The 21,370-nt window shown below is 44.2% G+C and overlaps 1 protein-coding gene across 6 annotated transcripts in view; it reads right to left on the reverse strand.

Annotated features, from left to right (window-relative positions):
* Positions 1-908: 908 nt before the first annotated feature.
* The window catches only part of LOC147895246 (rho GTPase-activating protein 7-like), a 76,011-nt gene continuing 55,549 nt past the window's right edge, over positions 909-21,370 (reverse strand). For 5 of the 6 annotated variants that reach the window (XM_087383261.1, XM_087383266.1, XM_087383260.1 and 2 more), the window contains exons 18-23: positions 13,942-14,055; positions 13,611-13,780; positions 3,487-3,556; positions 2,587-2,670; positions 2,273-2,500; positions 909-1,432 (exon numbers count right to left, since the gene is read on the reverse strand). In XM_087383261.1, the coding sequence (XP_087239387.1) occupies positions 1,232-1,432; positions 2,273-2,500; positions 2,587-2,670; positions 3,487-3,556; positions 13,611-13,780; positions 13,942-14,055 (867 nt within the window). In that variant the 3' untranslated portion in view covers positions 909-1,231. The remainder of the gene's footprint in view (positions 1,433-2,272; positions 2,501-2,586; positions 2,671-3,486; positions 3,557-13,610; positions 13,781-13,941; positions 14,056-21,370) is intronic. The other variant, XM_087383262.1, reaches the window with a different exon arrangement.

The following is a 21,370-nucleotide window of genomic DNA, read 5'->3' on the forward strand; positions in this document are numbered from 1 at the left end:
AAAGCGTTTTTCACAAAAGCCACAACAGGAAAGTCGTTAACTTGAAATAGAATTTTTCATAACCATTAGTTTACCTTGTCAAAATGAAGACAACATAGTCATCAAAACCTCAAGGTTGCTTCCACCCAATAGGCACGCAATACACAAGCATCCACACTAGAAGATAAGGGTAATGAGCATCTATATGTGCAAAAAGGCATGTTTTCCAAAGCAAGAACCCAATTGCTATGAAGAGACAAGCACATTGACTATCTTTTTGGCAAAACTTTAAAACACGTGCTTCGCTCAAAAATTTTAAAACCATGAGTAAGAACTTTTCCTTACAAGTTTCACTAAATTGCATAGCAAACCCTAGATGTCTCTTGCTAAGGACCCATAAACATGTTCAACCTAAATGGCTATCAAACTTTTCATCCTATACAAGAAATGAACACTTTCACAAGGTATTTAGTGCATACAAAACTAAGGTATGTTCATTCTATAAACATTGACTTGGCCAAAGCTAAAATACATGTGAGCACTGACTCACTCATCCCAGATTCGTTATAACTCATCCAACCCAAATGGCTTGTGCCAACAAGGTGAGCCATGCATGCATTTTGTAATTCAGCTCCGATCACGCAAGAGATGAGTACTATTGCATGTGTTAGCTCTCTAGTAATGATTATGCAATCGATTTGGAAGCCTCTTGTGAATTTCACTATAAGTATTCCATGAACTCCCACAACTATGTGTTTTGAAGTTTCAACCACCATAATATTCACGCTAGGGAGATATAGTGGACATACATTTTGAGTATTTTCATGGAGGCAACGAGTAGAGCATGATGCGATGGCAATGCAGTGGGTAGAATGAGAGAATATATAAAGTTTTTTTTTTTTTTTTTAAACCAATATTTGAAGGTATGAGAAGAACAAAAACAATTTGCTTTAGTGGTTTTGTTGTAAAACCAATGTTCATGACTTACTTTGATATACAAAGGCTTATAGCAATCTTCCTCCTCTCCTCTTTCAGTAAATCTTTACAATTGTGCCACAGTGGGCACACCACTCCAATTTACACTCACTGTGAAGCCCCTTGAGTGTATCAATCTCACATAAACGGTAACATGTACATTTTAAATATCTGAAAACTTATTCTTCTATAATTTCAGAATTGATTTACCTCAGCTTGAAAGCCAATGAAAACCATATTTTACATTAAAAGATGCAACAAAACAACATTCTGAACATCAGTGTTGCCTTGTCCAAGGTGGTGAGGAATAAACAATATCATGACCATTACCTGAAGAAGGGGCAAATGTCAAATCAAGATTGTGGAGCTGCTCCATTAGTTGAGACCTTCGCTCCTTAAAAAAGTCAAGTCTTGTAGTCAATTCCACCAAAGCAGATGAAGGCACCATTTGCCGATGATGAATTGGAGAGTTTGATGCCTGACAAAAATGGCAACAGACATTAGCAAGAAGAAACCTTGAAATCGTTATTTAAACATTTTCAGAACATAGTTCTAAAAAATGAAGCATTCCACGCATGATTGAAACACAATGCAAAAAGACTAGTTTGCTGACATAAAGAGCCCAACATCTGGGATACAGTGTCACAAGCAATATGTAGCAGCAGCCTACTGTGCATATAGCCAGTTTAGCTATTAATACTGACATTGATATACACATCAAGTATACACAGCAAAATGAGGACCTAATAGTACATGTACACTGAGTACTTTGAGTTAAATGCAGTCTACACAATGACTTGAATGCAATATATATACAGCAACATACAAGACTCAGTTCCAAAGCAGATACTGTATCATCTATCTTGTTACAGTCTAGTCCAGCAGGTGATCCGCTGTTACATAGCAGCAGGAAATTACTAAGCACACTGCTGCTGCATGAGATATTTTGCTATTGTGAGAATTGGGGTCCTAATAGGTGTTATTCCAGCAGTGGTCTGTTTTGTTTTTCATGAAAAATACTCGAGTATGAGAAAACACCCAAAGAGCAAGGTGCTCGAGGCATTCAAAATAACACCATGCATGCATCTTCTTGAAATGCCTTTGTGCATAAAATGTAAACGTTATTCTGTTGTTGTCAGAAACATTGCTTGAGATATCAGATTCAGAACATTTGCATACCTACTTTCAAACATCCTAAAGCTCCCCTTGCTATTTTATTTACCATTCTTCATCAAATATTTATCTGTATACCGCACATCAGCTAAATTCCATAAATTGTCACTTCATACATGAAGACCCCCTCGTAACTAATACTTACCATCTCACTAGTTGAACCACCATCACTTGTACAGCTCATCAATGTCTCACGTTGTCTAGAATCAGCAGTATTTGTATCTATTCCCTGCCTCCAAGCGAACTGTCTCCCGCTAGAAGATGGACCTGCTGGGGGCTGTGGTTGTCTCCAGTCAGTCCCATATACTGGATCATGCTGGAGAGTACGACGCCGCAAATCCATACCCCTTTCTTTCTCCACCTTTAATGTCTCCTGCCAAGAACAAAGTTTCACAATGAGTGAGACTTTGACCCATTAAGAATTCTCACCTAAAACACTGTATCAGAAAATTTCAAAACCTTGGCTTCTGCTAATGCATTCCGCTGGTGTAGAATAACCTGCTCCAATGTTGATGAGTGTCCGCTCCCATTACGACCTGCTAACTGATACCACAAACGTGTCTAATTCATTTCCATTGTACAATTAAAAGAAACTGTTCAGGCAATAAATGTGAAACAGAGACTAAACCACGTCGTATGTCCACAGTAAACAATGCAAACTGCGTAACTGCTTTTGCAAGTCAAATCTTGCTAGTATTGCAAACTTCTTTTTCCACTGACAGTAAGAGGGGAAGGGTAGTCACCATCTCATTTTCAAAAGCCACATTACATCACAGACCCCCCTGCAATCCCTGCATCTAATCTTTTACATTCAATGCCATATTGCATCCAGTTCCCCATTGCTGACAAAAAAGTTAATAGCACTCTATTCATCCACTGCAATAATGCTACAATAATTGTGGCCTGTGGCTATGCTGCTTTTCAAAACATTACTAGGTATCTACTGTGTACATCAATGGCGCTACAGAAAGTTTCTGACCATATGCTGTGATGAACAAGTATGAATCAGGGTTCAATTTCAACACGAATCAAGAATCAGGGTTTAATTTCAACAAGAATCAATGTTCACCTCTGGAGGGGGGGGGAAATCATTACAAATTGTAGAATAGTATATGATTTCCAGATTTCAGTTAACAATAAGAAACATTTCGTTTGACAGTAAGAAAGTTGTCAAAGGGACATTGCAAAAAAACAAGATCCATGTCATTATCCTCCGCTCAAAGCTCTAGTCACCAGAAAACGTACCTCACAAGAAAACTGCCAGCAGCACGATATTGTCAAATGAGATGTGAAGGTATTCTTACATTATAATCAACACAAAAATCATGACATTATAAGTAATATCAAGAAGAATTCTACCTCTGAGTTCTTCTGTTTTTCATGGTGACAAAGTGCTAAGGTCACATCCAACTCCTGCTGTAGAATCTTCCTGCAAAGCAGAAACTCTGTCACACTCGTTCATTACACAAGTGTCCAGCACAATGTGTGCAGTCATTACAAACTTAAACCATCATCATAATCAGACATAAGTAGGTGCACGTTATCTATATGAAGATATGTCCAGTTTTAATAATATACCAAAATTATTATAAGTAGGTGCATGTTATCTAATGAAGATTTATTTTCAATCATGTAACAAATCATCATGATCGGATATCAGTAGGTGCAGGTAATCTATATACAGATGTCTCATTTTAAAATGGACTATCTGAAGACCATGCTAACCTCCTCACAATTTGGCAGGCAAAAGCATGATGGTAAACATCAGCCTCGCAGCACAAATCTAAGCAAATAGGAATCAACAAATATTTATGTGGTTTTCCCACATATAATTATGTGGTTTGGGGACTATCTGTTATGAAAAATGGATATGTCTACGTGCCATAACTCTACAGAGTTTTCTTGCTGGAACAACAAGTACAGAGGGAACAGAGACCTATATCTGATTCTGTGCCCCCACCACCAACCAAGTCTTTGCAAGGAGCATGCAGCGGCCAAGAAGATCACAGTCAAACAGCGTCGGGCTGAAATTCGAGAAACCAGTTTTTCTGACAAACTTCTAGAAACAAACTGACTTTCCATCCGACATAGTGAAATTCTACCCTTTCTAGGGGAGACCAAACCAGGAAAATCCAAACTGTGGACGAGATAAAGAATTTCTTCAACCCTCTCCCCCACCCTTGCTTCTCCTTTCATACAGGTGAACCCTTACAAACTCACAGATGCAATTGTATTTGCAACTCCTTAAAACTCACAGCTGCACTTCGTTTTTGCTGAGACGTTTTTGCGAGTGTGCAGCAGCCAAGAAGATTGCATGAAAAAGCATTGCACCAAAATTCCAATGAACCAATTTTTCTAGCAAAATCCTAGAAAGGCGGTGATCTTCTATCTGAGAAAGCAAGATTCTAGCCTTTTCAGGGGATGCCAAATGTCACGTGCACCCCTACACTTTGGTGCAATGTGACACACTGGCTACATCGACAAGTGCGTAATAGTTCCCTAATAGTAGATTGTCATATGGTGTGACCCCTTTGTGAGCCCTTTTCCAAAGACAGTCAGGCACGAGCTATGTAGGTCAGTCTCTCAGCCTTAGGTCAAGTCAGACAGTCAGTCTTGTTCACTAGTACCCACTGGAGAACAGTAGGTAGTTGTGTTTCCATCTTAGGTTAGGTTGGTCTAGGTCATAATCTAGGATAGGAGCCCCAGAGGAGCCCCCAAAGGCTGACCAAATGGACCAGAGGTAAGCAAGGAAGGCAGCCTGCAAAGGCTGCCCAAAAAACTCCCTGGCAAATGAGCCAGGGAAGGTCTTTTATAGGCTAAGGGGCAGCAACCAGTCGGCTGTCGGCTGTAGCCAACTGCTCAGTCGGCTCAGCCAGGTCTGGTTAGCTGGCTCCCCAGCCCCTTACTACCCTCTCATTCCTCACTCAGCTCCTCCTGCCTTCAGCACTCCTACACCTCCCCTCCAGCCCCTCTTGAGCAGCCTAACACTTCCAAAAGTTGGCTTCTGACCAGCCTCAGCTCTTGGCCTCAGTTCAGCCCTCCTGGAAGGTGTCTATGCAGCACATCAGTCGGAGATTCAGATCAGCAAACGGAGTAAGGTTTGGAGTACTGTTTCAACAGCTCTTTACAGCTCACTTCTCAGCTCTATATTTCAGTCATCTCTCAGCTCTCTTTTAGAATCTATTACTCCTAGCTTTCACTCTCTCACTCACACATGGTTACTGCATCCCGTTGGATAGCACAAGCCCTTGCAGAAGTGCCCTGCATTGTCAGTGTGGACAGCATCAAGGTCTCGGTATTGGTCAGCGTTGCCTCTCAAGTCTTTGGGTCTCGTGTGCACAGTGTACTCTTCAGAAGCGTGTTTCTGTGCTCTCTCGAAGAGTGTTGTTTGTATTTCTCAGTTCTCCAAGTATAGAGCAAATTACATGGACCCAATCCGTTGTCGACTCTATTCTCTCTCTACCCTCATCTCCTTTCTCTCTCTATGGTGCATAATGCTAATTCCTAGCTAAAAGTTTAAAGAAGGCCTTGTTGTGATTACACAATCAGATTACCGTTGCACGCTCTAAGTCAAAAAGGCTTAATCCAGACCATTGAGAAGGCCATTGTGCTCAAAAACAAAAGCAAAGGATCTAGAAAGTATGAAGGCAAGTACGCGGATTCACCAGAGTTTGGCACACAGTTCCAATTAGCGACGACTCCGTTGGAGATATCATAGCCAAAGAGTGTATTGGTGTGATGTGTTAGTGTGAAGTTCTAGGTGATCTAGTACTAGTCTATAAGAGTGAGTCTTGTGTGAGTGCCACGTGTCATCATAGGACTTATCCCATATGCACTAGGTGCTAGTGTGTGAGTGAGTAGCCTATATAAGGCTTGTACTTCACTTGTCTTGTTATACTTGATAAATGAATGAGAGCCTTTTCATTATGTATTCATTTGTGCATCATTTCCTCACACCCTAACCTTCTCTCTCTCTCTCTCTCTCTCTCTCTCTCTCTCTCTCCACCATGTTTCTAACGTGGTATCAGAGCCACTTAGCCCTGCCATAGCCATAGCTGCCACGTCATCCTAGACCTAACCCTAATTTGAAACCCTAAATCTGCTTCAGCCTCTTCTACAGCCTGCTGCTGCCTAGGATTTCTGAACCACAGCTCTTCATTGTCTCTCCTCTTGCAGCCGACTTAGCGCTGCTCTGTGTGTATTTTAGAGCATTTACAGCCACCGCCTATCTGCTGCAATTATCTACAAGAGCTCTGAAGCATTCGGAGCTATTCCAGGGAGCCGCTTTTCACTTTGGAGCTGTCTTGTGTCATTTCGAGGGGCACACTCTTGTGCGGTAGCTACTTCGGGATCATGGGTTCTCTGCCCTTGCTATGCATAAAATGAATGAAAATATTTCTATGTTGAGTCACATAAAGGTTCTCAGCCTTGAGTTGTCCCTCTGAATTGAATGTATTTGGAGTCCCATTATGATACTCAATTGCAACTGGACTATTTTAACTTGTCCGTCAGAGAATAGACTGTTTTTAATCGCACATTTGATATCGGTCTCTTGTAATCAAATTGTTTCTTGATGTGCCCTGTAACTCCTTGAAAGCTTCTCCCTCTCCCCAAATGCCTATCATGCTCCTTAATGATATCTCCATTATGATACTCAATTTTCTGTCCCAGTTTTTCTCATCTTGTAGGCATCCCTTTGATTGAGGCCCATTTCTTCCCAATTTTAGCATAAATTGGATTTTCACTTCTGTTTTTCAGCGACTGCAATATTTATGAATCCAACTTTGGCATCCACACCTTGTGGGGTCCTGCTGTTTATCACAGTTAGATTTCAAGGAAAGGAGGATTTCTCTGCCTTCTTGTCATACTGCTCCGGCTAATTTCATGGATCCCTACTGTAAATCAAACCCATGCATGTGGCGATGATAGGGGCTTTTTGTTTGCTGCTGTATTTTGGCTGGTTTCGCAGCTGAGGCTGTAAGGGGTTGCTGTCCTTCAATGTGAGGTGTATTTAGCCTCTCTTTGTCACCTCTCGGTTAAAGTGTGAGAGCTTATAAAATGGTTCAACTCTTGGACATTGTGTGCCTGAATGCCCACCACTGACGGAGATATGGTTCCAAAATAAGAGGTAGTGATTTGTACTGCATAGGAGGGATGGACCTGCAAGTATCCCTGGTACCTGGATGAAGCTGTCCTTGCTCAAATGGAGAAAATGCTCTCTGTAGAAGGCCATCTTGGTCCCTGGTGGCTGCATGGAGATCTCCGTGTCCTATGGATCTATACTTGCCGAGGTCTCCCTGATCATCTGATGAGTCTTTGCTTGTGTGAGATGTAGGAAAGGAGTGTCTAGTGAGTACTGATATGGTGGTAAATGATCGATCGACATGAACCTGTGATCGGAAATATCTGGAGACTCATAGCAGCACTGCTCATCTCCCTCAGCTGCAAGATGCATACATGATGAGAGGTCCCTCCATGGTAGTCTTTGGCGGCCTGCATTTGTCCGGCTGAAATGCTTGACTAATTGTGTACGGTCTTCCAAGTTGTTTTTAGGTCTCTAGTTCATTGTATAAGGTAAACTTAGAGTAGAGCTAACAATCGATAGGGAAATTCTTCAACACATTGATCACTCATTCAATGAAAGTGTAGAAGATGCATGCAGGTCAGGCCCTGCAAAAATGTGCATTACACTTTGTTGTGCAATGAGAACCCTCCTCGCCTTGCTCCCGTATCACACACAAGCTTGCCATAGGGCGGATCTTTTATCCACCTATATCAAGTTCAAATATGCAAGCAATGAATTCCATGTTGTGTGGGCATTGCCATGACTTGTGTGATCTCTTGTAATATCATCGAAACCCGTCTCATTAAGCAGGGGAGCAGCTTGTGGCCTCAAATTGGAAATCTCACTTGTGCTTGGTGAGCACCCGATGTGTGTTGAAAAGTGGTGCAATAATCTGGAGCTTGTGCCTTTAAATCGCTCTTCTAGAGACAATGTTGTATAGTCTCTTGCTAGTATTCACGACAACAGTGGCCTGTGCCATCTCTCCTCATCTATCCTAACCAAGCCCAATGGAGTGTCCTCCATGTGCTACCATACAAAATTGAGAGATCTTCCTTGGTTGGTGGTTAGATGATAATGAAGTACGAAATCTAGAGAGGACAATGATAGGGACTTGCCACTAAGATTATGAGGGCCTCTAGGAAGATTAGGAGGTTGATGATCTTGACCGATGTGGGTGGTATACGAGATGAAGAGCGTGGCTGGGGCACTTGCATTCACTGTCCTGAACCAGTCCTTTAGATAATGAAGTAAGAAATCTAGAGAGGACACTGATAGGGACTTGCTGCTATGGTTGCGATGGCCTCTAGGAAGATTAGGAGGTTGATGATCTTGACCGATGTGGGTGGTATAAGAGATGAAGAGCCTGGCTGGAGCACTTGCATTCACTGTCTTGAACCAGTCCTTTAGATCCAATAGCACCCACAACCTTGTCATAACCAAAGTCTCCATTGGCTTTTTGATGAAGGTTGTTTCAATTTGTTGGAAGACCCAAATACAAATGCAAGCATTTAATCACTAATCTGATTGAGAAGAAAACTCGGAATGATAGACCACAAAAGTCGAAATGTCTTGAATAAGAAAATCTCTTACACACAAGCTCTCACCTCACACACTAGCAGATGCGCATCCCTTCGGAGCTTGCATAGTTCCTAGGAGTTTCGAAAATGCGGGAAACAGTGTTTCAATGATTCAGGCATCAAAACAAATGGTGGAAACGGAGTTTCAGTTTTTAAGGTTAATAAATTATATATTATGTCACAAGGTGAAATTATGGGACTTTTGATTTGCGACTCCCGTAATTTGTGTGTGTCAGTTTGGATGGGATTACGGATGGGAGATTCCAAGATCGAGATCCTGAACATGTATGCCCCAGCTTGTAGACAGCAGCGTCCGGCCTTCTGGACGTGCTTGACCGATTGTCTCCCGGATGTAGACTCGTGGATTGTTGGAGGGGACTTCAACAATCGTAGGAGGAGGAGGTGCAGCAGGTCATATCGGAGATTTGGCAACAGCCAGAGGACACTCTGGAGGGTGGCTGGGCATCCTGGACAGCCAAGGCGATTCAGAGGAGTAGTGAGGAGCTCCGTACCCATGCTCTCCGCCGTCGTTTTTCCCTTCACGAGAGAGAGAGAGCTTTGAGGCATGACTTAGCCTCCATTGAGTGTCTCAGGGAGGAGAACACGGAGTCGCAGTGGCTTGCTGATAGATATGAGTGTGCACGTCTGGAGCTTCAGGACACGGAGTTGAGGAGGGCTGAGTATTCTTACCATTCCGCTTGTGCTCGTTGTATACAGCACGGGGATAGGATGGGCTGCCAGTTTCGTCAGGCCACGGGGCCTAGGTCGGAAGGTGCCCAGTTGCATAGACTGAGAGACGGTAGGGTGTTTTCGGATCCTCGTGAGATTATGGAGTTGGCTTCGGATTTCTATCGACACCTTTTTCAGGTTGAGGAGGAGTGCCCCCAGGTGCGGCAGGCCCGCGAGGCGGTATGGGAGCATGTCCCAGCTATGGTCTCTCAGGGTGTGAGCAGTCAGTTGGATTCTCCCTTCACAGATGACGAGCTTCGGGAAGCTCTCAAGGCACTTCCGACTCAAGTGCCCAGGGGAGGATGGGCTGTCCCCAGTCTTCTTCAGGAGCTTCTGGTGTTAGATCGAGATTTTGGACCCACTTGTGGTCTAGCCTGCGTCCACGGAAGATATCCTATTTCTTCTGGATGGTCGCACATGGTGGTCTCCTAGTGGGCCCGTGGCTTGAGCAGATGCGGGTGGATGGCAATTGCCACAGATGCTTAGTTAGAGCTATGGAGACTATTCCTCACGGTTTATGGAGCTGCCTAGCAACGCAGAGGATTTGGATCGGAGTGCTTCAGATTGTGGCATGGCTTCAGAGCACACAGAGAGATTTCACATGGGGTATGGCAGCTTGGCTTACAGAGGGGGGCCACACCTTCTCCATAGACACGGTCTTGCCAGCTTACTAGATACAAGGTCGGAGCATTCACATCATTGAGCTTCACTTGGCTACTCGCCCCCCTTCTCACCATCCCCCTCAGTCGAGAGAGGATAGTGTCTGGGAGACAGTGGCTAGCATCACGGCCTGGAACATTTGGGTTGCCCGTTGCAACTGGGTCATGGGCCAGCGCCTTGTTCCTCCGACGGCTACGCTGGTTGCCATTTGGAAGGGTATCATTTATACGTTGCTGTCCATTTGGGAGCGCGGCGTTCCAGGTTCTCGAGCTACCGACGATAGGCGGGCACGTTTCTGCAAGGCTTGGCTTGCACGTGGCCGAGAAGACGTTCTTGTTGAGAGAGCCCTCAGCCAATCACATGCATTGTGATGATGTTGATGCCTGCTCACGGGTGCCTTGAGCTCTGACTTTCGTGGGAGAGTCGAGCTATGAAGTGCCTCAAAGTCTCTTAGCCAAGATGAGAACCACCACGTAGAAGCATGCATGGGATAGTGCCACGTGGCTTTTCACCCTTCCACCAACCTTAATGCTCTTCACCACCGCTTGTGAGGTTTACCACACATTCCACACAAATACTAAAGATAACACAATTCAATTACATAGCATCCACCATGTCAACCAATCACTTGAATCATTTGCTTGCATTTCACGATCGTGAAAAATGTTGGGAGGTTGTCATGGCTACCTCTCCTCCTAATGTAGTTGTGCAATCTTACTGTAGGGTGCTAAAGGAGCGGGTTGATCCAATGACCCACTTTTCCCAAATGTACTTATGGGCCTTGTGCATCCCTTGTTCTATCTACACGAACACTTTCTCCAGCCTCTCCTTGTATTGTGGGATAGTTTGAAATCCATGTGCTTATAAGCCTTCGACATCCCTTGTTTAGTTTGTCGGATCACACCAACAATTGCTCTAGCCTCTCCTTGTATTGTGGGCTTGAAATAAATGGGGGGTAGATGTCTTAAAATCCCCATCAAGTTCTTGACTCACTAGCAAACCCTTCTCCATCACTTGGGCATCACAAAATATCCACCTTGGGGAAATCTACCATTTTTCACCATAAGGAGTATTCTTAAGAAGACGGTTGAGCCCCTTCTCTCTAGGCACTTTGTCCCATTTAGGCCTCGAGAATATGTGAAGCAAGCCTCCACAAGTATTCTTTCTAGCCTCCTTCACTTGAGTTCTACCCGATATAAGTGGTTGTAAGGGGCTCTCCTCGTTCCTCGGCCGTTGTAGATTAGTTCATGCTGGGTGGGGGTTTGTAATTTGATGAACCGTCAAGTCATCTTGTCACCTTTTTACATTTAGAGGGCGTGATAAGTCAAATGAATGTTTTGCTTGACATACCTTCTGCTCGGTTATTGTGGTGGAACAATAAGGTTGATGTTGGCTATTGCTTTTTGAATCTCTGTCTATAGACAAGGTCTTTTGTGAGTGCTTGCATTGGCTCATGGTACCCCTTGCAATATATGAGCACTTGCTTTTGGGGAAGACATGTTAGGCATCTAAATTGGTTGTGTGATTGAAGAAGACTATGCCTTTGCGAATGGTTGAGATATGAACGATTGTCTCCCCCACTCCCTCCTTGTGATAGTGTGTGTATAATGAAGAATAGAGCTTGTCAAGCTCCTTGTTATTTTCAGGACTGGATGGTTTAAAGTCTATTCACACTTTTGGGAGGGGTTTTGAAGGCTTTAAGGGGGGGTGGAAGGCTGTAAGTCACCTTGTTACCCGTTGAAGCTAAATTCAGGAGCGAAAACAAGGTGCGTGCGTGCAGATGCTGGAAGTGGTCCCTCGAAGTCCATACCTATGTCTTGGAAAGGACCGCCAGGTATTGGTAATGGGATAAGTAAGCCAGTCGCTCTCTTGTGGGAAGCCTTGATCTTTTGGCGTATCTGACAATGTTGAACATAGCCTTACACGTCCTTCCGTATCTTTGGCGAATAGAAATAGCGATCTAACTTCTCCAAAGTACCATTGATACCTCGATGACCATCGGTGAGGGCATTATGGGTATTATGAAGAAGTAACTGCCATTTGTCTTTGAGTACACATAATCTTTTCTGATAGAAAAGCCAATAGAGAGAGAGAGAGAGAGAGAGAGAGAGAGAGAGAGAGAAGGTTAGGGTATGAGGAAATGATGCACAAATGAAGACATAATGAAAAGGCTCTCATTCATTCATCAAGTATAACAAGACAAGTGAAGTACAAGCCTTCTATAGGCTACTCACTCACACACTAGCACCTAGTGCATATGGGATAAGTCCCATGATGACACGTGGCACTCACACAAGACTCACTTACATAGACTAGTACCTAGATCACCTAGTACTTCACACTAACACATCATACAACACCCTTTTTGGCTATGATATCTCCAACACCCCCCTTCAGAGCAAAGAGTGTGAGACCCAACACACAAAGAGTAGACCGATCCCCCCTCCACCACAATACTGCAAAGAGCAAGTCCAACTATCCAACACCTCTCGTGTGATAGTGACTTCTCAGTTAGCTTGCGATCGGCAAGGGCAAACCATCACTCATCATCCCCCCTTACTCTGAACTGGGTGGTCATAACATATTCTTTTTGGAGTACTACTCCAGGCAGAGAACCTCAAAATTTGACCAAGTGATGATAAACAAAAAAGACAAAGTGCCTAAAAAGCATAGTCTTCATTTTCTTCATTTGCTGATGGAGTTCTTCCTTCAGGCATAATTGCTTTGTTGTTGAAGTAGTCCTTCTTGTCTTTAGCTTTTTCTTTTGTAGACTTCTTTCCATTCACAACATTCCATTTCTTCTTTTTCATAAGCATAAACTTGGCTTTTGTTTGCCAAGTATGAAAACTAGTTCCATCCAACTTCTAAAAAAAGGTCTTAGCTTCCATGGCAAGGTCTTACCCGAGGGCAGTGTCTAGTGCCTTACAAGTGAAAATATGAGCAATAAAAAATAATCCTTCAAAGTACAAGCATTTAGTGTAGCAAAGACTTGTAACCAAATTCCATACTACAAATCAATGATGCTTTCACTTGCATGCTTCATAGAGGTGGCTAAATGAAAGTATTCCAAGCAAATCCAAGTATAGCAACTTAAAGGAAAGCTGTAGCCACAGTTGTACTGATGCTATTCAACACTTTAAAACATCAGAAATGCTAAAGTAGCATCTAATGTAGCATCAAACTCACAACATTGTCAAAACTATCCAAAACAGAGACCAGAACTTAGAGGGTGCAATTCTCACAGATGAAATCATTATGGAGCATTATAGGCATTAGGGAGGGACAAGCTTTCAAGGAATCACGGGGCACATCAAGAAACGATTGATTACAAGAGACCGATATCGAATGAGCAATTAAAAAACAGTCTACACTCTCTGACTGACAAGTTAAAATAGTCCAATTGCAAACCCAATGAGCCTGTGACCTTTTCAGAAAGCAATATTGGAGCTTACTGTTGAGCTTGCAGAGTTTTCACTCGTTGGTATCTTTCATTTGTCTCTGCCAGAGAGCCACCTTGCACCTGACGTTGCTGGTTCAACTGGACATGCAGCTCCGTTACCTTCTGTTTCAACCTTGCTATGTCCGCTTCAACAAGTGATATCTCCTCCAGTTCAGCCCTTGTCTAATCTATCAGAAACGAATACCATCACTACAACATATCTAAACTTTCCATGAGCACGTCCCGGCCTGACCCATACTATTGAAACAATTAAACACTAGATTTTCCATACACAGACAGCTGAAACAGCACATCAAAACATAGCAGCAGACCCATCAACAGACCTTGCTATCTAAGCTTCCCTTGATTGAAAGCTGTGATGAAGACATACTGAGACCAAGCTCCAAAGCAGCTCGAAGATCCCTTTCCGCTTGTAGCTGTTCCTGCAGCATTATAACCTAAACAGTCCAAAACAACAAGTCAGGTATGGCAGCAAATAGTTAGCCTTTTTACACAAGTAGAATTCACTGAGGAAATAACTGTGCCAAATTAAGACTAGACAACCGCATGAAACCTGATAACAGCCTTATAATGACGATCCTAGACAGCCTAGCGTGTCACAAAAGAGGTCAGCTCATCAATGTAAAGGCCAAACAGAGGGGAAACTAAGCACCCCTGCATCACCCCGATGGTGCTGCTCACCTCCTCTAACAACCCCTATACGGTGCGCAATCTGCCTGTAACTCTCTTATACAAATCCAGGACTGCCTGTAACTCTCTCATACAAATCCATGACTGCCCAATGCCACTGAATTGAAGGCCTTCCAAAAGTCCACAAAGCAGTAGTATACTCTCAATTCTTGTGTCGAATCTCCTCCATGACGACCTGAGGGTGAAGATGTGATCCGATGTGGATCAATCTCGTCTGAAACCTCTCTACCTAGTCGCTCGCATCCCTGTACTCTCAACACACTCATTCATGTCTTTTTCAAGAAGTGACCCATAAATTTGGCTATCGAATGACCAACCATGGTAGTCCTGTACTTACCTACTTCCATGGGATCCCCTATCTTGTGAGCGTCTATGATGGTGTTTGTGGTCTGAGAGGTCAAGAAGCATTTACAAAAGGCCTCATTAAACAGCTTGGCTAGGATTGGAGCAAGCATTCCCCACCCGTGGGTTGAGAGTTCTACTTGAGGCTGCCAGAATAACTAAGATATCAGCCTCTATTAACCTGAACTAGTAACAATGTGCAAGTCACACAAGTTGAGTAGTAGTTTTTTTGAGCACTAGTTTTTAGTTTTGATCTCTTTCAGCATAGCACTCAGCAAGAGCCTCAGCAAGCCCTTTTTTTTTTGGGCAAAGAAAGCAACCTTCTATTAATACTTGAAAGAATTCGTAAAAACAGCAGCCCCAAAGGTGCTGAGTATGGAAAAACCAGATCAAGGTTGAAAGAAGAAAAAACCAGCCTGTTCCAAAGAAACCCAGCTCACGCCTAGGGTATCTCTGGTACAGGGGCTAACAGCCAGGTGGGGGGACTATACAGCCAGCAAATCCCTCACGGAGAGTATGAAAAAATCAGATCAAGGTTGAAAGAAGAAAAAACCAGCCTGTTCCAAAGAAACCCAGCTCACACCTAGGGTATCTCTGGTACAGGGGCTAACAGCCAGGTGGGGGGATTATACAGCCAGCAAATCCCTCGCGGAGTAAAAATGTAGAAAATTACTGCAGGCCAAGCCTTGCAGAAACGTGCACGCCTTGCGACAGTCGCCCTAGAGCCCGGGGTCCCACGCTCCCAAAAACATGCACGCCTCGCAACAATCACCCTAGAGCCCGGGCTCCCACGCTCCCAGGTGGAACGCAAGGTGTAGATGATTCTTGTAAGATGGCGACCAAGGTAGCCGAGGGTGGAACCAGATGCTCGCCCATCACCAGACTACAACGGGCAACCCAAATTTTCCAAGCCGTGATACTAGCGACTACCTCCCACACATTGTCCTCGAGAGGGAGATGAGGATCCGGGCTATCAGGAGGGACCGCCTCATGGAGCTCTATCCTCTAATTGGTCTGACCCTGTATCTGGTAAGCTAGAGAGACCTCATCAATCTAGAACGCGTGACCTCCCTCAGTCAACCAAGCCACCATCCCCCAAGTCAAGTCCCTTTGAGGGGGATGAGGATCCGGGCTATCAGGAGGGACCGCCTCATGGAAGCCTATCCTCTAAATGCTTTGACCCAGAATCCGGTAGGCTGGAGAGACCTCATCAATCTGAAACGTGTGACCTCCCTCAATCAACCAAGCCACCACCCCCCAAGTGAAGTCCCTCTGAAGGCTCTGCATGCGGGTCATAATCCTAAGGGATCCCATCCAAATCCTCATTGCACTACTACAGCTCCAGAGGCAGTGAGGAATTGTCTCCATAAATCTAGTAGAGCAACAATGACACTGCCCCTCCACCCGCATCTGCTCCAACCACGGGCCAATGGGCAAGCCTCTATGGGCAGACAGCCAGAAGAAGTAGTAGATCTTCAGATCTACTCGGCCGAAAACTCGACCATAGACGCGTCCAAAACTTGGAATGGACCTCCTGTTCCGGGCCACCCAATACCTCTCCCTCAAAGGGATCCAAATCAAAGAGTCCATCTGAAGCCTCCTGCCAATCCGTTGTGGTGTAGGAAAAGAAGGGCACCTCGTCCACCTGTGCAGCAAGGCCGCTTCTAGAGTGCCAAAACCACTCTCCCGGATCCCAATGGACCTTCCTCAAGGGCCTACCCTCCCAAAGCCAAAGGCACCATCTGGGGGCATCCTGCTCTGGGATGCCGGGAGGATCAATGTGCCACTCCTTCACCAAACGGCCCACCAATTTGATCATCTGCCAATGAATCCCATCCAAACTCCCATCCATATTTGGGTCTCTCTCAGTGAGTACCTAAAGAAGGCCTCCAGGTCCCACACAGAAAAAACCAAGCTACATGCTACCTCGCTGCATCATCATCCTCAAGGGGACCCAGTCCGAGAAAAATGACCCAGCCATTTGCTGTCCATCCATGCGTGAAGTCCCTCTGTGTGTGTGTGTGTGTGTGTGTGTGTGTGTGTGTGTGTGTGTGTGGGATAGTGTTTGTAAATAACGGGCATCAATGTGATGGGCCTCCAATCCATAAGATGCTCACACAATTTCCTCTTGGGAATGAGTTTGGCAGGATCCATCTGGCAGGATCACAACATGCGATATTTTGGGAATCCGTTCTTGCAATCTTATGAATATTTCAGACTCTCCCTACGGCAATCTATCTATGATGCTTGCTATCAAGGAGATCTTCCTCAGTCATGCCTGGAAATAGTTTTTCTTTGCTTTTGATTTCCTGTTGAGGCTCTCTGCTTTTTTGAGACCCTCATGTAAATTTTGCTGATAATATGAACATGGATTTACCAAAAAAAAAAGTGTGTGTGGGATAGTGAAAATGGATGATGCTCTATTATTTGAGAGACCTTTTACTGACACGGAACTTGATAATGCATTATCCCATCTCGGCAAATACAAGTCCCCTGGCTGGGATGGTCTTACGGTGGAATTTTATATTTCTTTCTTGGATGATTTGAAAGATGTTCTCTTACAAATGATCAATGTTGCCTGGCAAGAAAACCAATTGCCGCACCTCTGGAAGCATGGCATAATCAAACTTGTGCCAAAAAAAAATCTTTGTGATCATATGTCAGATTGGAGGCCTATTACTCTGATGCCTGTAGTTTACAAACTCATTGCCAAAATGATTGTGTATAGGCTTCATGGGATTTTGAATGCGGGCCTTCATCCTCATCAGTATGGGTTTGTGCCGCGAAGACAAATCCATGACAATATCTCCAATGCATTGACTGCAATTGAATATGCTAAGTATTCGAATCAAGATGTGCTCATATTGCAGGTAGATATCACTAAGGCATTTGATACTGTACAATGGGATTTTATCTCCCAAACCATGACAAAGTTGGGCTTTGGTCCCAAGATAGCAAATGCAATTTATTGGCTTTATTCTGGCTCTACTTCCCAGTGTATTCTCGGAAGCCATCTATCTCGGTCATGGACATTGGGCAGATCAATCAGACAGGGTTGCCCCCTTAGTGCTCTTTTCTATGCCATTGCGACTCATCCCCTCCTGATGTATCTTGATCATCTTACAAGCACAGGACAGATGACTGGTCTTAAAATCCCTGGGGCTGCATCTTTTTTGGCATAGGCATATGCTGATGATTCCTTTTTTATGCCACAGAACTCTCCTCAGGAAGTCCGCATGCTTATGGCCACATTATCATTGTATGGATTAGCAGCGGGATTGCATATCAATTTTGACAAATCCAAATTACTTCCCCTGAAACAATGTGACTGGCATTCTATTCTCTAGCCTGGTCAGATAGTGCATTCCAAAGATGTTGTCAGGCATTTGGGATATCCTATAGGATGGCATATCACCCGGAAGCAGCAGCTAAAATGGATCTTCCAAAGACTTCAACATAAATTGGAATATTGGAAAATTTCTACTTGGCCACTTCATGTCAGGCTCAGAATAGTCCAGTCTATTGTAATGTCTTATGTTCAGTTCTTCTTGCCTTTACTACATTGGTCCTCTAGAGATATCTCAGCTTTTATGTCTCAAGCTATGGAGCTGTTATGGAAGACAAAAACTGCTGTGAAAGCATTGAGACTGATGAAGATGGAAATGGTGTGCTCCCCTAGGATGCATGGAGGACTTAATGTTCTAAATATCAGATATCATGTACTTGCAAGGAAGGCGACTATGCTCCATACTTTTTTCCGTCAAAAACAGCCATGGACTTGTATGATAGCTTCCATGTGTGTCAACATGAGGACAAATGCTTATGGCCATTGGACTACTGATCATTGGGAGGTTGTCATTGGGAGATTTGTAGGGAAGATTCCTGGATGCCCTTTCTCTACTGCTCTGATACTAGAGTGGAAACAAGTGCTTTCTAAAGTCAAATGGGCTCCTGATAATCATTCGGGGACAAACTCAATGAGGAAAGAAAGTATTCATTGGAGTGCCATCTTTGCCACTCCACTTGCTTTACAGGAACCGGTTAGGGCATACAATCTCATGAAATTGGGAATCAGATATATCAATGACGTGGTCGATGATCATGGTCATGTCTTATCTTTTCCTCACGCCACTGCCACTTATGCATTGGGAATGCATCACAGATTGATATGGAAGAAAATTGCTGATCTCTTGCACCCTTTTCTACCTATTCCCCCTGTGGCTGACACAGACATGCTTATGGAATGGCAATTGTACCCCTCTGCTACATGCTCTCGTCCTATTCCTCTGCCTGTTTTGACCTCCATCAAAGTCTATAAGCTTCTTCAGCCTGCCCCTTGGATTCATCAATATGCTAATACTCTGTGGCATATCAGGCGGCCCCTTTCATGGTGGCGGAAAAATCTTCGACTAATATGGAGGTGTAAAATGCCTTTGAAACAAAGACTTTTTCTTTGGAGATGCATGACCGGCACACTGTCAGTGGGAATAACACTTGCCAAACGTCACATTGCTTCACCCACTTGCTTACGGTGTCACGCTCCTTCAGAGACTGTCCCTCATTTGCTTTGGCATTGCCAGTCTACTCGGAACCTCCTGGGGAAAATTTCGGATCTTCGCCTCCGTTTCCCGAGTCACATATTTGGGAAACACTTTTGGTTATTTGGCCGATTTAGGATGCCTTTATCTCAATACTCACTCTTTTTCTCATGGGTGAGATATTGGGCTCTTTGGACAATCTGGGAAGAGCATAATCTGGCATACTTGGGTCGTCAGTTTCAAAAGTCATATGAATCTTTTAGAGCCTCATTGCGGCAATCTTTATATGATGCCTACCATGAGGGTGATATACATGCATCTTGCATTGAGCTTTTCTTTTTATGTTTCTGATCTGTGGAATACTCTCCATCTTGGAGACTTTCCCTCTTGTAAAGTTATGACAATATAAATACACTGCACTGGATTTTACCAAAAAAAAAAGTGTGTGTGTGTGTGTGTGTGAGTAGTGTGGTGGTGTGTGAGAGGAGTGTGAGCGCTTGGAGAGAGAGGTGATCAGGTCGTGAGAGCCCCGTACAACCCCTCTGTTTGCCCGTACACCTGTACGGCTGCCGTACAGGTGCCGTATGTCAGTACAGACAGCCCGTACGACCACGCTGCTCCATTTACACATCCTGCATGATCTCGCTCCAACCCTGCGTGTGTGTGCGTCGAAATCGTTTCTTCTTTCCGAAACTTCTTTTTGTGCATCCGTACACTTCCGTCCATTTCAGTCAGTTTTGCCTTCCGTCAGCATCTTCGTTATCTCACTAGTAACCCTGCACCATCCTCATCCGTACGTCTGTACGGCGTCCGTACGTTTTGTACTTTTCCATACAAGCCTAGCTTTCCCGTACGTTCAAAATACTTTTGGGGCTTCCATCCGGTGTTTTCCCCAGCTGTATCTTCCGCCAACTCCTACCTATCCTTTTGCTCTCTCCTTACCAGTTCTACACTTCCTCTTCTCTCTTGTGGGCTTCCTCTGATTTTCCTTTGGGACTGGTTTTTTTGGCTTTCGCCACCCTCTTACAGGTACTTCATCTTCAAGCTCCTTTTCTTACCAAGTCATGGCAGAGTATTCATATGAAAAAACATTTCAAAAGGAGCGCTCTGCTCCCTGCAAGAAGCAAAAGCAGGTAGAGGGTCAGCATGACCTGATGCATGAATGACACGCTTGAGGCTCAACTAGTATATGATGTAATGCACGAAGGATTTGCAGATACGAGAAAACAGTCAGTTGGCCTCATGGTTGAGGTCGATGAAATTGTGGATCCAGTCAGAGAGTATGCCAAGAATGCAGTCATATTATTATTTCCAGGCCGGATGCCACCTGCTGCAAAGATAGGCAACTGGCTGACACGCACATTGGCTGGCTCTTTTGTTCGTAAAGTACACTATGCAGCCAGGGGCTTTTTCGAGGTTATCATGGTGGATGAGATCCACAGACAAATGCTTTTGGAACATTCACCTCTCTTTTTTGGGCAGCAAATGGTGCAGTCTTGCCATGGTCTCCCACAAGGGACTTTCAGGCTTTAATCTGACACAGATGCCCAGTCTGGGTTGAAGTTGTTGATTTCCCTCAATGCATGGCCTCACTTTTGCCTAAAATTGCAGCCTCTTTAGGTAAAGTGGTCTGCCCACCATGGCCAAATGGCAATTCAAATAGATTTTGCATTCTCTGGGATAATGATAATCCCACACCGGACTCTTATTCAGTCACGGTGAATAATGTGAACATGGGGAGTGCATTTATAAACTCAAATGGGGTTTATTTGCAGGGGCCTGTTTTGAATGCAAAAAGTTTGGACACATGGATTCACAGTGTCCACTGAACCCACATAAAATGCCTCATGTCACCTTGCCAATCCACATGCCCACTAAAGATGCTCCTACTCCAGTTGCCAACAAAAATAAAAGCAGTAGACAGCATTCTGGGAGTCAGGATAAAGGCAGATTCAGTAGCTACCAACGCGAATCTCACCTCACATTCACCTCCTGCTACTCAATCCTTGCCCAAAGGAAAGCAACCTTCAACTGATGGCTGGCAGAGCCCAAGAAAAGTTATTTCTGCTCGAACAATTGCACCCCCCCGCACTTGGAATGGTGCATCTTCTAGCGGAAACACCCCAGAGATCAATACAGGCATTGGGATTACATGGGCTGCAGTAACAGCCAGCAGAACACT

This window comes from Dipteris shenzhenensis, chromosome 13 (assembly GCF_047967505.1).
Source record: "Dipteris shenzhenensis isolate YYH24624 ecotype China chromosome 13, Dip_SZ_1.0, whole genome shotgun sequence".
In the NCBI taxonomy this organism is placed as follows: Eukaryota; Viridiplantae; Streptophyta; class Polypodiopsida; order Gleicheniales; family Dipteridaceae; genus Dipteris; species Dipteris shenzhenensis.